Genomic DNA, 17,210 nt, shown 5'->3' on the forward strand with positions numbered 1-17,210 from the left:
GCCCGCCCCCAGGTGGCGGGCGCAAGGCCAGAAGCGCAGAACCCGGCCTGCCAAGCCTTCTAGCCTGCGGCGGCTATGGAGGGCTCAGCTGTTCGGCTGCTGCGGAGCAGCGGTCTGGTAAGTGCGTTTGTGGCGAGCGTCCTGGGCCCCCGGGACGACAATGGTCCCCGACGTCGTTGTCGTCGGGGTCTTCTAACTGGCTGGGACCCGGTCCAGGGCCCGCTCCTCGCTCGGACCGCTGGTCCCCTCAAAGCCCCCACCCAGGGGCGGATGGCCACCGCGACCTCGCCCCGCGCTCGGGCGGAGCTGGCTTCCGTTTGCGTTGGAGGGGCGGGGGTCCATCCCTAGCTGGGGTCGGAGCGCTGGCCGGGCAGGAGACCCTCACAGGCCACTGGTGAGAGGCAGCCAGACTGGTCTTTGACTCTCAGGCGCCCTAACCCGGCTTTCCCCGTGACTAATGACCCCGCTAAAAACAGGCCGGGTCGCGTTCGGGCAGCTGTCTCCTGCCTCCTCCGCAGCCCCGCCCGCCGGGTGGAAGGGTCCCGGGGGTCGGAGGGACCTGCCAGCCCGGGAGAGGATTCCCTCTGTCCGCGTCGCACGCGGGGCCTGCCGTCCTGCAGGGAAGGGCCCCCCAGGGCTCGGGGGAGCCCCTTCTGGAGCCGCTTCCCGAAGCCTCCCGTTGTACCTCCTGCTCTGGACCCTCGCAAATTGCTCACTCCTCCGCATCCCTGTGTCGGGATTGGTACTTACACGTTGAACATCCCTGTCCTCTTCAGCCCTGTCATCGTATGGCGGGTTTTCAAAAATCCTCACACGTTTGGATACCCTGGGTTTCTCAGTAAAGGTGGTACTTTGGAAATTTTCCCTCTGCTGATGGTTGCTTTTTATACTTCGTTTGCTTTTGCTTTAACGAATCAAAGGCTCTTGTATTGCTGCTTGTCTCTTTTGCCCAGAGGCAGAACTCTTTTATAACTTCATCTCACATTAGAGACAATTAATGTTATCTGACTATTTTATAAGCTCGTGGTATTAAGAAAATTAGTAAAGTCATATCAGTGTATTGTCACGAAGGAATAGAATGTGTTGGCATGATTGCTGTTGAATAGTTTTATAACTGTTGACTAATAATGTAAAGTTTTATGGGTTTCATGTTTTGAATCTGTTTTAGGGCCAAAAATAATGACCACATAATGTGTGCTCTACATGTTCCTGGTTCTCTGCCTGCTTCTGATCTCACTTAATTCTCAGAAATAACATAATAAGTACTAGTTAATCTTGCAGATGCAGATTGCAGAAATGATTTAAGTGAATTCCCAAAGCTAGAAAGTGATAGAACTTGTGTTGAAACTCTGGTCTGATTAAAAACCCAACCTGCGTGCACTGCTGCCTCCCCTTCCTTAAAGTCAGGAAGCTAGCTATTTTGTTTAGATTTGTTGGTTTTATTGTGGTAATGGTCCTTCATAGTTTTCAGAGCATACATTACCATATATAATTGAATGCTGACTGTAGCATGATAGTTAAGAATGTGTATACTGTAGCCTGACTGCCTGAGTTTGAACCCAGGCTCTGTCACTTTCTAGTGGCAAAATCTTGGCCAAGTTTTTTCCTCTCTTTGATCTCAGTTTTCTGACTCTAAAATGGAAAGAATAATACTACCTACTCCCTAAGATTATTGTGAAGATTGAATGAGTTCATATTCTAAGGCTCTTAGAATAGTACCCAGTCTATAGTTGGCTTTTTTAGTAAATGTTAGCTCTTATTCCAGGCATGAGGCTTTGTGTCCACGACAGATGTAAGAAGGACTAAAACACCCTACCTTCAAGAAGTTTTATCTTTTCCTGAAGATTTTATAACTTTATCTAATTACATATTCATTTAGGTGTGAAACAAATCCTAAAGGGTCCACAGCTGGCCATGAGTTCAGAGGACAGAGTGATGAGTAGGAACCTTGAGCAAAGACAGACTCTGGTAGCTGGTTTTAGAATTTAGGAAGCTTAGGCGGGGGAGCTTTGTAGCAAATGGGGAGTGAAATGTACATTTTAAGGAATTTGGGGGTTTATCATTTTGAGTTGTGGAGAGCCACTGAAGGTTTAGAGCCTCAGAGGTACTTAATCAGAACTAAAGTGTAGTTAGCTGTGGTAGCGGGTGCCTGGAAGATAGAGAATTCAAGTTGGGGCTAATTTTGATCCCTATCCAGAGACAAGTGTTACTAATCAACAAAGTTAACACTGTTTTTTTTTTGGTAGGTGCCATGTTTTGAATTTGACTTCCAAAGTTCATTTGTTGCAAACTTGTTCCCCGGGGAGGTGGGGCCTGAGGAGGTATGTTTAGGTCTTGGTTCATTGCCCTCATGGTTGGATAATGCCATCTTTGTGAAATTTTGTTCCTCTTGCTCCCTCTTGCCCTCTCACCTGCCGTGGAATGTCACAAGATGCCAGCGCCTTGATCTTGGCCCCTCCAACCTCCAGAACTTTGGGGAAATGAATTTCTGTTTATTTAAATTACCAAGTTGGTAGTATTCTGTCATAGCAGAACAAAAAGGACAAAGAAAGTAAGTTGGCAAACAAATTATCCTTGAGCAATAAGGGAGAAAAATAATCACAGGCTGTGTAATCAATCATGCTGCTTGAATTTAATCCTCTCTGCTACCTCTTAGCATGAAGACTTCAGACAAGTGACTTCCCCACTCTACTTCCATTTCCTTTTCTGCAAAGTGAGAGAACAACAGTATTAAGTGAAATAGTAAATGCTAAGTACTTAAGACACATAAATACTCAAAGCCACTAGCTAATCATACAGGCAGAACCCGTTACCAATAATACCATGAGGGAAGAGGCAGGGTGTCTTTGTCTTATTCGAAGTACTTGGACAGGTTTTGGAGATTTATAAGTTTACAACAGGGGCCTTGACATCAAGGAAATTACAGTTTTAATTGGGGAGATGGGATGTTAAAATGTGTGGTAAATGTGTGTGAAAATGAATACTGGGACAGTAGTGGAAGATAGCTAAGATGGCTAATGCTAATAGTATGGGCAAATGTGCTTATACGAAGTGGGGTTTGAACTGACCATCTAAAGAAGGAATTGCTTAGCTTTTATCCTGCTTTTAGTTGCCTATCAGGCATCTGCAGCCATACACAAGGCCCAAGTGAAGAGAGAGTGCTTTTAGGACAGCAGCCTCTAAGTTCTTGACGCAGCGTGTAAAGGAAAAGTAATTTAGGGTAATGAAAGGAAGATGAGTAATTCTGTTTTAGACATGTTTAAAATGTTATCAATACCTTAAAAAGTATTTTGGAGGCTGGTCAGTAAATAGACCTGGAAAGTAGTAGGAAAATAGAAGCTAGAAATATAGATACCAGAGCCACAGAGAGCTATGTGGCATCTGAGGGAGAGTAAAGAGGAGATGACAAGTCTGAGCCTTTGGAGTAGCATGCAGACCATTCTGAGTGAACATGGAAGGAAGGCAAAGAAGCAGGAGAATTAGTAGAATAGAGTTAGAGGAGACTTTGCAACAAATATATCATATTCAGAATTGGAGCAAAAAAGGAGAAGGATATTTAAGAGCAAAAGTACAAGCGGAATCTGTGTCACAGAAAGTAAAGGAAACAAACCAGTGAAGGACAGGGAGTTGTTTAGACACAGTAGGTCCTGCACTTGGAGCTGCTGGAATACAAAACAAGCTGGCTGTGAAACGCCTGCAGCACACCCTCCACTCAGCTTGGTATCCCCCTGACCCAGCAGACATTGATTGAGCAACTTCTGCTCTGGAACCCTGGCTTCCTGACTTCTAGTTAAGTGTTCTTTGTGCTACATAACCTGTCTTCCCTGAAAAGGAGGGTATCAAAGGAGTTCACAGTCCCCAATAAGGTGTTAGACCCAAATAACTTCATAAAAGTAATCCTATCATTTAAGATTTCTTTGGAAATAGAAAAAACGGAACATCTGGTGTCATTTTTGTACACTGGTGATTTAGGAATGAGAACTTGTTGGCATGGCCAGGGTTGTACAGAAAATAAACAGGTATTCTTTTTGTTAATTCCTGGGTACTATGCCCTGTCTTGGTTTGTTTAGTCCTCTTTTGAAGTAGTCACTATTATTTTAAAAGGTTGAGGGATTGTTAGGAAATTACAGAGATAAAATGAGGAGCCAGAAACACGTGGAAGGGAAAAAATTATACCATTTGTAGTTTTGGAGAATTTCAAGAGCAAAAGTCTCTGTTTTGAAGAAAGCAAGCAGAAGGTAGTGAGATTTTGGTGTGGAAATTTGGGCTTGGGGAAGTGAAAGCAGAGAAAGAGGCAACATAAGTGGGGTAGGCAGCATTTCAACCAGATCCTACTGTGGATATTCCAATTTTAGTCAGAATTCAGTGGAAATTTGGAAGTTTGTGTAGAAGATTGGAATCCTTTAGCTATTGGGAGTCGAGAAATGAACATTACATAATTTATTATTTTATCCCTAATCAGTGTCTTAAGAACTCCAGTGGATGCCTGAAACCAAACATAGCAGTGAACCCTCTATATGCTGTTTCTCCTATCTTATGTGCTTATGGTAAATGTTGCCTTTTTACTTACAGAAGGCACTTTACAGCTTCTTTTTATCATACCCATATTTCTAGCCTTACTACTCTTGCACTTTGGAACCACAATGAAGTAAAATAAGGGTTACATCAACATAAACATTGTGATACTGCAACAACTAGTAGGGCAAGTGGAGAATACTGTGCTAAAAAACAGAGTTGTCCTAACACAATAACAACAAATCCTTATTGTTTCCCCTATTCCACTACAGTGGTGTCAACATTACCTTAAACTGTATAAACATCCCAACAACCACAGTCAGAAACATGGCCTAAGCTATAACTCAGTCTTCTGAAAATACAGCAGCATGTGTAAGTAAACCTTGCCTTTCTCCTATTGATCTGTCCATTGTCAACCCCAACACCATTTACCTAAGAGTGGTAGAGAAAAGTGCAGTGTGAATAGTTCTGTGGAATTTGTCACAGGTCAATTTTTTGTAATCATTACCACAATTAAGATACAAAGATGATCAGAGAAAACATTCAGCATTTGTTTTTTGGGGATTGGCTAACTTCACTTAGCATTATCTTCTCCAATGCCAACCATTTACCTGCAAGTGCCATGATCTTGTTCTTTTTTAATGCTGAGTAAAATTCCATTGTGTATATATGCCGCATTTTTTTTAATCCATGCATCCACTGAAGTACATTTAGGTTGGCTCCACAGTTTAGCTACTGTGAATTGTGCTGCTATAGACATTGATGTGGCTGTGTCCCTATAGTATGCTGTTTTTAAGTCTTTTGGGTATAGTCCAAGGAGAGGAATAGCTGGATCAAATGGTGGTTCCATTCCCAGATTTCCAAGGAATCTCCATTCTGCTTTCCATATTGGCTACACCAATTTGCAGTCCCACCAGCAATGTATGAGTGTACCCTTTTCCCCACATCCTCACCAATACTTATTGTTGTTTGTTTTCATAATAGCTGCCATTCTGACCGGAGTGAGATGATATCTTAGAGTAGTTTTAATTTGCATTTCTCTGCTCATAATGGGGTAGGGAGGGAGAGCATGGGAGGATTAGATGAATTCTAGATAGGGAAGAGGGGTGGGAGGGAAAGGGAGGGGGCAGGGATTAGGAAGGATGGTGGAATGTGATGGACATCATTATACAAAGTACATGTATGAAGACTTGAATTGGGTGTCATACTTTATATACAAACAGATATGAAAAATTGTGGTATATATGTGTATTAAGAAATGTAATGCAAAAAAAGTACATGTATAAAGGCATGAATTGGTGTGAACATACTTTATATACAGAGATATGGAAAATTGTGCTCTATGTGTAATAAGAATTGTAATGCATTTCACTGCTGTCGTGTATTAAAAAATAAAATAAAATCAATAAAAGATTTAAAAAAAGATACAAAGATTTCTTGAGACCAAATTCAGTTCTCTGTCTTTGTTGGCGGATAGCACTGGTGTTCGAGACAAAACTTGATTTTCTGCTTCTGCTGGCAAGTGAAGCCCATGCAAGCTGCAGGCCTCTGTGGTGGAGAAAGCCCATTTTAGTGGTAGCAGCTATTTACATTAGGGAATGCCTTCATGGGTTAGCTCAAGTGTCGCAGCCAGCAAAGCATGATTCTTCTCCACCACCGTTGAGTGGCATGTTGCAGCTTTTCGAAACTCTTAAGGCGGGCCGGTTTGCCCTCCAATGTTGCAACAGACCCCAACAGCTCACCACCAACTTCTTTCAGGGTTCTTGTCTGACATATCTGAATAATGAGCTGGGTGTGGTGGTGAATGAGCTTGGCATGGTGGCGCACACCTGTGTTCCCAGTGGCTCAGGATGCTGAGGCAGGAGGATCACAAGTTCAGTAACTTAGTGATGCCCTAAGAGGTATCAAAATAAAAAGGGCTGGGATGTAGCTCAGTGGCTAAGCGACCCTAGGTGCAATCCCTGGTACCAACAGCAACAAAAAAATCTGAAGAATGAAATTCATGAAAAGTAAAAGGAATAGGAGTTATTCAAGTGTGAAGAATAGAAACAGAACTCTTCGCAGGGGTAAGAGGGGACCTGAGCGTGCTAGTCTGGGGGTTTATATGGCTTTAGGGTCAGCACTGTGGGTCCAAATTTAGGCTATTCAGGGTTTGGAAAAGTCTAACCCATGAGTCTGAACTTCCACTCAGGTCTGCCCCACTTCTATTTTCTTTGCAGCTCATTGGGAAGCTAGAGGTTGAGGTCGGTGGATTGTGAATGTTCAGGGGTTTGGGCTGGAGTGCTATGTGGAACTTTTGTCCCCACAGGCTAAGGCCTGAGCTTGCTGCCAGTGCTTCAACCTAGCTGGCTGCCTCTCCACAACTCAGAGACGAGGGCTTGGCTTCAGTTGCAGGATCATTTTTAATAAAAGTTCTACCAAACCATTCCCATCTAACCCTCTCCTGCCTTAGCCTGCCCTGTGCATCCTAAAGTGGAGTCTCTTTGAAAGAAAGTTGTTCTTTTTTTTTTTTTTTTTGAACCCAGGGCCTTGTGCATGCAAGGCAAGCACTCTACCAACTGAGCTATATCCCCAGCCCTAGAAAGCTGTTCTTGTATACAGTAAACTATATTGCAACTATTTAACAAAGGAGTGAAAAAGCTTAATATGAAAATATCTCCAGAATGTATTGCTCCATTAAAAAAAAAGACAAGCTATGTAATATGCTTCCTTTTGGAAAGGACAGGAAGGAAAATAAGAATGTATATTCCTATTTGAGTATGTTTGTTTAGAGCCAGGCATGATGGCATACGCCTATAATCCCAGTAACTCGGGAGGCTGAGGCAGGAGGATGGTGAGTTCAAACCCAGCCTCAGCAAAAGTGAGGTGCTAAGCAACTCAATGAGACCCTGTCTCTAACTTAAAAATATAATAACTAGGACTAAGGATGTGGCTCAGTGATTGACTGCCAAAAAACAAAACAAAATACTAGAAGGATTCTAAGGAAATCAGTCAAAGTGATTACCTATAGGAGAATTTGAGAAGTGGACTAGATCAGGAGGTTATGACAGCTTTCTTGAAATGTGTTTGTGTTACATACTGAACAAAATAAGTTTTAAAGACAGACAACTGGGGATGGGGGTATTAATGAGGAGGCACATTCATGAATCATTATCTTAGAATCTAGGCAACAAGTGAAAGAACAGGTTGGTTTTTGAATGTTGTAAGAGGAGTTGAGTTTTCATCCTCCAAAGAATGGAGTGCAGTAATGTTAAAGAAAAACATTATTCAGTGGCACTTATTAAAGCACAGCAGGGAAGACTTTTTCAGAATGGTCATGGTAGATAAAAGAACCACTGCAGCAGAATCTTGCAGTTGGGGGAGATTAGACTCAAGTCTTAATACAGCATAGGCAAGTGGGCCTGGATAGCCAGGGAGCAGTGTGGGAGTCAGAGGGTAGAAAATACCTAACAGCTGGGCACAGTGGCACATGCCTGTAATCCCAGTGGCTCGGGAGGCTGAGGCAGGAGAATCACAAGTTCAAATCCATCCTTAGAAACTTAGCAACTCAGTGAGACCCTGTCTCTAAATAAAATACAAAATAGGGCTGGGAGTGTGGCTCAGTGGCCAAGTGTCCCTGAGTTCGATTCCCAGTACCAAAGAAAAAAGAAAGAAAATTGACTAAGAGAAAACATCAGGAGTAAAAGAGATTCTGACTAAACTGAACTAACAGAATTCATGCTGAAGATGTCTAGAGTGTTCAGACATTCCCTGGGGTGGAGGTTGAGGGGGGAGGAGTCTGGCCAGATATTAAGGGTTGTCAAATATTAGAAGGGGGCTTCTGGCTGAACTGACTTAGCAGGGTTCTTTGCTACAACTATATTTCACAAGGAAGTGCTCAGATGAGCCTAGGAAAAGGCGCAGAAGCCTAAAGTTTGGCTAGGCAGTGACTTTGTCAGTAAACCACAATATTCCAGCCCAGACTCCATATTCTAGTCACCTGGGGGAGATTTGTTAGAAACAAAGAAGCCCATCATCTTAAGTGGTGAAACTAAGAGAGCTCTTTTTTTAAGCTCCCCAGGTGATTTGGGTATGCAGTCAAGAGTGGTTTAGGGGCTAAGGGAACTTCCCTTTATACCCTCTGAAGGTTTGGTGATTGAGCCTGCTGAAACAAACTGACAACATACAGATTAACAGGAACAAAGGCATGCAAGTTTATTCTGCGCGCACACTGGCATCATAAGCAAGTGAATATCCAATAACTCAGAAGTTTGGAACTTATGTACCTTTGTTACAGGACCAGGTCTGTCTGCTCCCCACTCAGTACCCAATACTCAAGAGACAAATCAGTTTTATTCATGAGCTGGTACCCTGAGAAGATGAGGGAACTTAATATCTCAGAGCCACATCTTTGGGAACTCAGTTATGTGAAAGGGCATTTATAGGGAGAGAAAGGGGGTTCAGGGTAGGGGGGGCCATGGGCAGGAAGAGGACATGCTGAGTCATCCATCCTGGCTTGATAATCATCTCTGTCAATCAGGAGATATTTTGTTTTCTCTTTCTTGCCAGAATATCCTTACAACAACTGACCTTCATCTCCTAGGACAATCTTTGTAATTCTTCAGATAAACAGTATTTTCCTGCAAGTTAAACATTAATTATACTTCTGTTTTTTTGTTGAAGAACATTATTTGCAAGTTGAATGTTTTGTGTTAAATGATATACATTTTGATCTGGTTTGAAAGTCATCAGATACCCAGGGTTCTGTAAATCTACCAAAAAGTTACTGATTAGGAAGTTTATAAACTCATGTCTTTTTAGTTTTAGCTAACCTTGCAGTTTAAGATGCAGAATAAGGGAGGAGAACAAAACAACTTTTGCCAGAGAATAGTTTTAATCTGTTAGGTGGCTTCAGCTAAGAAGAGAGGTGTCTCTACAGCTAAGTTTGTAGGAGACTAATTATCTGCATGACATCCAAAATTAGCTGAAAGCAAGTAAATCTAGAGGATTTATTTAGGTTTTCCTTCATTTACACCATCTTTATAAGGAAATGGAAGAAGTGTGCTGTTTGAGAATACAGCAGTCCCACCTTATCTACAAGAGATACTTTGTAAATCCCCAGTGGATGCCCCAAACCATGGATAATATCAAACCCTATTATTCAATACCTTTTCCCTTTTAACTAAGCTAACTTATTGCACTATGGCCATAAGTTTTGTAGCTTAAGATATGACCACAAATCCAGGATAAATTTCTTTTCCCTTCTTCACAATTTCATGGGTAGAGGATTCATTCTTACTGTAGTAGTTAGCAACCTCAGTGTACAGTTTTTCTCTTTCCTTATTAAATCAAGCTTTTACCTTTTCACTTAAAGCATGCGCTTGTGTTCTTGCTTCTCCATGTTTGAATTTCCAGCATTGTTTCTCTTGTACTTTGGGCCTATGTTAAGTGCTTTAAGAGTTATTTGAACACAACCACTGCCACATAGCAACAGTACAGCCTACATGTCTATTAAGGGATTAAGTGTTTAATGGGTCAGCAAATGCAGCAGGACACAGGGATCATTCAGTCCTTGTTGGACAAAGCAAGGTGGTCTCTACCATCTTTCATTATACTCAGAATGGCATGCAATTTAGAACTTTCTAGTTGTTTATTTCTGGAATTTTCCAGATAATATTTTCAGATCACAGATAACTAAAACCATGAAAAGCAAACCCAAAGATAAGGAAGAAAACATGTAAATGGTTTTTAGGGAGATGAATGGGCCCAAAGAACAGGTAATACAAAGTTAACAGGATCTGCACAGGTGATGTTGCTCCAGTCTTCCATCCTGCAAGTTAATCTTTCCTGTTTGATAAAATTATGGTGGTGGAAGAGAGAGGGCGGTACATTACCTTCCTTCTGAAGGGACTTCCCTTGGTCAGATAAGGTGAACCTTAGCTCTCTGCTCTTCAGGAGAGAAGTTGAGATGGGGGAGGGGAGTCAGAAAGACCTTGAAGCCATTCCTTTGGTTTAACTCAGGATGTCAAGCACCATTCTTTAGGGTCTCACTTCCTGACCCCCCAGCATTGGAAACCTCTGATTTAAATCTCAGGAGCACTTGTTTTGTAGACAGTAGTAGAGTAGTTGGTAGATATTCTCAGAATAAACCAATCTCTTTTTTTAAATACTTTTTTTAGTTGTTGACAGACCTTTATTTTATTTATTTATATGTGGTGCTGAGAATCGAACCCAGTGCCTCACACATGCCAGGCAAGTGCCATACCACTGAGCCACAGCCACAGCCCTAAACCAATCTCTTCAGTTTAATTATGTGTCATTTTATTTGTCAGTTAAATTCTTAAGAAATCCATAAGATGGTTCTGTAATATCACGGTGAACACATTATCCAAAATTTACTTCTAGGCTTTTAAAGGCAAGCCTACTTTGAAATCCCAAAGCATACATGATTCGGTCAATTATACATACTTTAAAAGGTCTAAACATCAAAGTTTTAAAAAATATTTTTAATATACTGAATAGTGCAGGAACTAGTATAACTAGCAGTGAACCCACTTTTAATATAGATTTATATTTAAACAGATAAAACAATGTTATCATAAACCCACACTTCATACTCCTCCTGTAACCCCAATTCTGAAGCTGGTATGTGTGCTTCCCATTCATGTCAGGAATTTCTGCATCTGCATGCACCTTTAAGAATATATGCCATCATTTAGTGTGTTTTAAAAGTGTACATAAATGTTGTTATCCTGAACAAATCATTTTTGTGCTCAATATTGTCAAAATTTATCCATGAAAGATATCAGTCTCACTGCTACAAAGCAGACTTTAAAGTTTACTTAACTACTTTGTAAATAAAACTGGTACTTTACACACAAATCAAGGGAAAAGCCTGATTTGTTTGGTTTCTACACCAATTACAAAGTGTTGTATTTTCCACTAAAGGGAGCTAATTCAAAATTCACTAAGCAACTAAAGTTAAACTTGTGTTGACAAAAAAAAAAAAAAAATTTATACATGTTGGTACCTGTAGCTCCCCCTTCACTTTAACTCCTGTAAAATATTCTCGAGTCAATATATTACAATTTATGCATTCCTGTGTTGATAATAAGGCTTTTTATTTTTGACCCTTACAAACACCACTGCATCCTTTGCATTTGTGTACTTGTTCATATGAACTAAAGTAAAAATTATGGGACCTTTCCATAGTAAGGTCTTGGTCTGTTTTGGGCTGTTAGAATACTATTGACTGGATTATAAAGAACAGAAGTTTATTTTTCACAGTTCTGAAAACTGGGAAGTCCAGAATCACGGTGCCAGCAGGCTCAGTTGTCTGGTGAGGACTTTCCTTACTAAGGACAAGTGTCCTCACAAGGCAGAATGCAGAAGGGCAAATGAGCTGAATGCCATGTGAAGCGTCTTTTATGTTCATGCCAGGAAAAACCTGATGGCCTCATCAGCTTCAAAAGGCCCCACTTCTTTTTTTTTGGGGGGGGGGTACCGGTGATTGAACTTGGGGGCACTTGACCACTGAGCCACATCCCCAGCCCTATTTTGTATTTTATTTAGAGACAGGATCTCATTGCTTAGCGCCTCGCTTTTGGCTGAGGCTGGCTTTGAACTCACAATCCTCCTGCCTCAGCCTCCCTGCACCTGGCTTGGCCCCACTTCTTAACACCATCATATTAGCCATTAAGCTTCAACGTCTAAATTTTGGAGGATACATACTTCAGTCATAGCATATCTTTATTTTTGCTCTCATTAAATTGTCCCAAGTTATTATGCCAGTGATTTACACTTCAACCCACAGGATAAAGAATTTCTCCTCCCTCTCCCCCACTTTCCTTCACACTTCTGGACCAAGTAGTGATGAGGAAGCTGTAAGACACTAAGACAGTTCAGAAACAAGACATGGGAATTGGGCACAGGAGCAAAGGCAGGGTGAAGATGTTCTTGGTGGACTGAATCTGTTGAGGACAAATACAAGGAAGCCTGAAGAACACAGAGATGTCTGGTGATCTGACTGAGATGAGCTTCTGGTAATTGGTGGGGGGTGGGCATCTTGAGATAGGGGGTTGAGGAGTGAACGGGGTGACACGTGGAGACAGCAAATAAAGCCATGCTTTGGCAATATTTGGGTATGTGGGTGAGGGAGAGAAAGGATAGTAGTTAGAAGTGGAGGCAAGGTCAGCGAGAACAAGACAAGATGGGGAGAATCTGCAGGTTGTTGTCATGCCAATGAAAGGCTTAAAGGGAAATGGCAAAGATGAGAAGGCAAAAGTGGTGACTGAGGATCCTGAGAGGGCAGGAAGAATGGGACCCAGAGAAGAGCTGGAGGACTGGCCTTGAGAGAAGGGACACTAACATGGGAGAAGAAGGGGGAAATGCAGATGCAGGACAATTTGTGGGTGTAGCAGTGAGCACTTGTGTTGGTTCCGCTTGTTGGCATTTATCTTCTCTAGCAGGAGAGGTACTAGCTGACGATGAAGGGTGGGCCTTTGAGCAGAGTGTGGGTTTGAGGTCGTCATTTAGAGCTCAGGAAAGGGACTGAGTGCAGATATTCAGGTGCAGACAGTCTTGAGCACTGAGTTGAGGGTGTTGGTGGCCATGGACTTATATTTGTATGAGGCTCCCTGTGTGTCTCCTGACTGAGAGGTCACAGTGATGTTTGAACATGGTTATTTCAGGTGCTCACACATAGGGGAGCTGGTTGGAGGGAAATGGGATGAGCCTGCATGCAGGTCTTCTGAAAGGACAGCATCTCAACACAGAGTTTTTTAAAGGGGTAAGAATGTTTCGTGTACAGTGAAATAAATGTTGGCAAAGATCAACTGTGGAGCCAATGCTGGGTAGTGGAGGTAGTGCAGGCAGGACGGACAGCTGGAGAGAAAGAAGTTAGATGAGTTGAAGAGGCTGGAGAACTTGTGATATTCAGAAACAAGTTCAGTGTCATAGTTAGCAGGCAAGCTAGAGGGACAGGAAGCTGTGATCTGAAATGGAGACTTCTAGAGAGAATACTGAGGGATGACTTGGAGCAGATGGCTGATAAAATTGGAAAAGTCACTGGGTGTGAGAAGAGGTCAGGGCCAGTGTCAAGTTAGCCTCGTGGACTCTGACCTTCCTAAACTCTGGTTGGTGTTGGGTAGAGAGGCTATTTGTGGGCGAAGTTCAATAAACAAGGGAAATTGTCCAGGAGGACAGAGATGCTGGGGTGAAGGGTGGGAAAGGGTGCTGTTGATTGTTATCCTGAGTGTCAAGGGAAATCGTCTCCTCTCTCACTCCCTCCCCTTCCTCCTTCCTCCCACAAGAGGATGCAGGTATAATGTTCTTGAAGCTTCACAAAGTAGTAGGAGTTAAGAGACCCCTCACCTCTAGAAAGGCAGATTGTGAGAGAAGGAACAATTTCCACTTGAGTGAACTTCCGGGGAAGTGTGTACTTGGAGCAAAGTCGCCTTTACTCCAGGAAGGAGGAATGTTCTCAGAAGCTGAGAGGGAAGCAGCCTTTTGTCATGCTCTCTAGTGATGGACATCTGAGTTGACAGTGGGCAGATAGTCCCTCTCAGAGAGGAAAGAGCCAGAAGTGCACCCTCAGAAGGAACCAGTGTCTGTGGGGATTTAAGGTGACACGCTGTTGTGTTATATGGAAGCATTTCCTTGTGGTAGCCTCATTGGTTCTGTCCTTGTTGGTCAGTATAACTTCTTGTTACGTCTTCCTTTGCCTTTCATGCATTGTGGAAGCATCTAGACTTGAAGTACTTTAGATATGTTGATACAGTACTTTATTATGCTAGAGCATAGTGGAGAAGGAGTGATGACTAACGCAGTGGCTAAGTTTGAGTTTAGCAAAAGGTTTACTAGAACATTCTTGCCATTAATCAGGTGTTCTTAACTTGTTTGTGCCATGAGTAAGGAGTCCCACCCACATCCCGTGATGGTGGTGGGAATGGGGTTCCCCTCCATGGAATGGGCTGGCTGAGAAATAAAAGCTAAGAGAAATAAAATGGCTAAAAACCACAAAACACAGAAAGTAGTTTCAAAAGCAGGGGCAGGACAGGGAAGCTGATCAGACAGGTTGACCTTCTAGACAAAATGAAGCCCTTGCCTGCTTTATGTATATCCGGAAACATCAAAGAGATTCTATGGAATGTTCTTCTCCAAAAAAGGTTAAAGGTGGGCTGTTCAGTTTCTAACAGGTTATGCCTGTCTCCAGAGCTACTGTGAGGAACCTTCCTAGCAGAGGGGAAGGAAAGGTCACATGCATTGGCAATCTGTTGCTGTGGCCTGACTCTCCCTGACTTCATGCTAGAGAAGATCCTCATGTATTTCTCAAATGGCTTCCTGCAAAGGAGTGTACAACAGCTAGGTGCAGTGGCACACACCTGTAATCCCAGCGGTTTGGGAGGCTGAGGCAGGAGAATTTCGAGTTCAAAGCCAGCCGTAGCAGCTTATCGAGGCACTTAGCAACTCAGTTGAGATCTGTCTCTAAATAAAATACAAAAAAGGGGGAAAAACGTGTGGGCAGGTGAGGGGGGAGATGTGACTCAGTGGTTAAGTGCCACAGGTTCAGTCCCCAGAACCAAAAAAAAAAGAGTATACAGCAATGCAGTAAAGTTTATATCTTTTCCAAAATTTTTTAAAATGTATAACAAGAAAGATATGGGATTATAAAGGAAATCAATTATAATAAAACAATTATAAGATATTTTAAAATTTGATTTAGTAATATGTGCTGCTTAAATAAGACCTGGCAGTCGTTATAATAGCTGTTGCAATTTCAAAGTCATGGTGAGCACAAACAGTATCTTAAGCTATGGGCATCAACTTGATATAATATGAAAATAGATGTAATTTCTTTTGGTAGCAGAGTTTACAGATGCTGCTAATACTACCATAACATGTTGCCCAAGATATGGGGACATGGCTATATTTTGGTTAGAGATTTATGAAATAAAGGTATTATTCCCCACCCCCCAACCAAGTTCATAGTCTTTATTTTTCTGTCTGGGTTTGATCATCAGCACTTCCAAGTGCAACAGAACTCTGGTCAGTTGAGTACAGAACAGATCAGACTCAAGCTCTGACACGTGTCTGGCAAGGCATAAATAACCATTATTTCATCAAGTAGCAATTGCTGCTCTACACAAAAAAAATGTGATGATGTGGTGCAATGGGTTATAACTGTGGAAAATCATTTTGATGGAGTGAACCCCAGAGCTGCAGCAGCTGTAGGCACCACCAAAAGGCAGAGCATGCTAGAAAATCAACATCGACATCTTGGCTGTGAGTCTAAAGGCAAGCAAAGGACAGTTCCCTTTATTAAAGATTCATATTAAACAAAGTTTTCTCCTGTCTGGTAGATAATATCTCTTAGTACTTTGACTAAAAATGGATTCCATTCACTTAGCTTATTATCCCTGTATTTTATGATAAACATTTTCAGCAATCTTACCTGTGATTGCTTACTATTTTATGCATTTTTAAAAGTCAGTTTACCTCTGTTTTCTTGTCTTTTTATCTAAAAGAATTACTCGGTGTTGAAGTTGTCATATACTTTGTCAGTAACGATATTGAGACTAAGGGATTCACAATTGTTATCAGGAAAAATAGGTATTATCATAAGATGCACTGGATCATTTTTTCCATATTCTTCTTGGTACATTATAATTACACATAATAGTGGATTCATTGTTACATATACGTACATGCACACAATATAACAATATGATTTATCCAATATCATTCCCCAGCATTTCTCGTTTTCCTCTCTCCCTCCCTCCCCCTGGCTCCTTTCCTCTACTCTTCTGATCTTCCTTCAATTTTGATGAGATCCCTCCCCCACCTTTCTTTTCCTTTTTCCTTTCTGGCTTTCACATATAAGAAAAACCATGACCCTTCACTTTCCGAGTTTGGCTTATTTCACATAATGTTCTTAAGTTCCATCCATTTTCCTTCAAATGACATAATTTCATTCTTTATGGCTGAATACAACTCTATTGTTACATATGTCACATTTTCTTTACCCATTCATCCATCGATGGATACCTAGGCTTTATAGTTTGGCTATGGTGAATCGTGCTGTTATAAACGTGATAGGCATGCATTGCTATAGTATATTGACTTTATTCTTTAGGATATATACCAAAGAGTGATATAGCTGGGTCATTTAAGACCCACTGAATTCTTAATTTTCTCAGTGGTGGGCTTTCTTTTAAATATCAGCTTAGGTACAGAGGCACTAAGAGACAAAGAATTCTGTGGTAGGTTTAGTGAAGTAAATAATCTCTAGAAATAATAAATGTGGGCAGTGTGTTGCAGTTTTTAAAGTGAATAGGCAAGTTTCATGAGCATTTTATGGAGTTTAGTTGGCTCATTCTATCATTCATTTGATTATATTAAGGACACCATCCAAGACTGCCACTAGCATTGAGCCAAATGACCTCCATGCTTGCGTCTCTTCTCCATTTTTTTCTTTCCTTCTTCTGGTTCTCCTGTGTATCAGTTGCTGCCACTTCCCCTTCTTATGCTGCTTAACAACATTCCTCCCCATCTTGAGCCCCTTTGATCTTCTTTACCTTCTTTTTTACTTCTTTCTATCTCATCAGGAAGAATACCTCATGTATTCCCCTTTGTAGTCCAGAGTTTCCTGTCTTCTAATGGGAAAAAAGGTCTGTGCAACTTTTCCCTAAACTCATTTCTCCTGATTTTAAAAACAA

The 17,210-nt window shown here is 41.7% G+C and overlaps 1 protein-coding gene across 1 annotated transcript in view; it reads left to right on the forward strand.

Annotated features, from left to right (window-relative positions):
• Nucleotides 1-9: 9 nt before the first annotated feature.
• Nucleotides 10-17,210, forward strand: part of Acadsb (acyl-CoA dehydrogenase short/branched chain) — a 43,561-nt gene continuing 26,360 nt past the window's right edge. Inside the window, exon 1 of the mRNA XM_026384233.2 lies at nt 10-117. Within this exon, the coding sequence (XP_026240018.2) occupies nt 76-117 (42 nt within the window). The 5' untranslated portion in view covers nt 10-75. The remainder of the gene's footprint in view (nt 118-17,210) is intronic.

The sequence above is a fragment of the Urocitellus parryii genome, chromosome 5, assembly GCF_045843805.1.
Source record: "Urocitellus parryii isolate mUroPar1 chromosome 5, mUroPar1.hap1, whole genome shotgun sequence".
Lineage (NCBI taxonomy): Eukaryota > Metazoa > Chordata > Mammalia > Rodentia > Sciuridae > Urocitellus > Urocitellus parryii.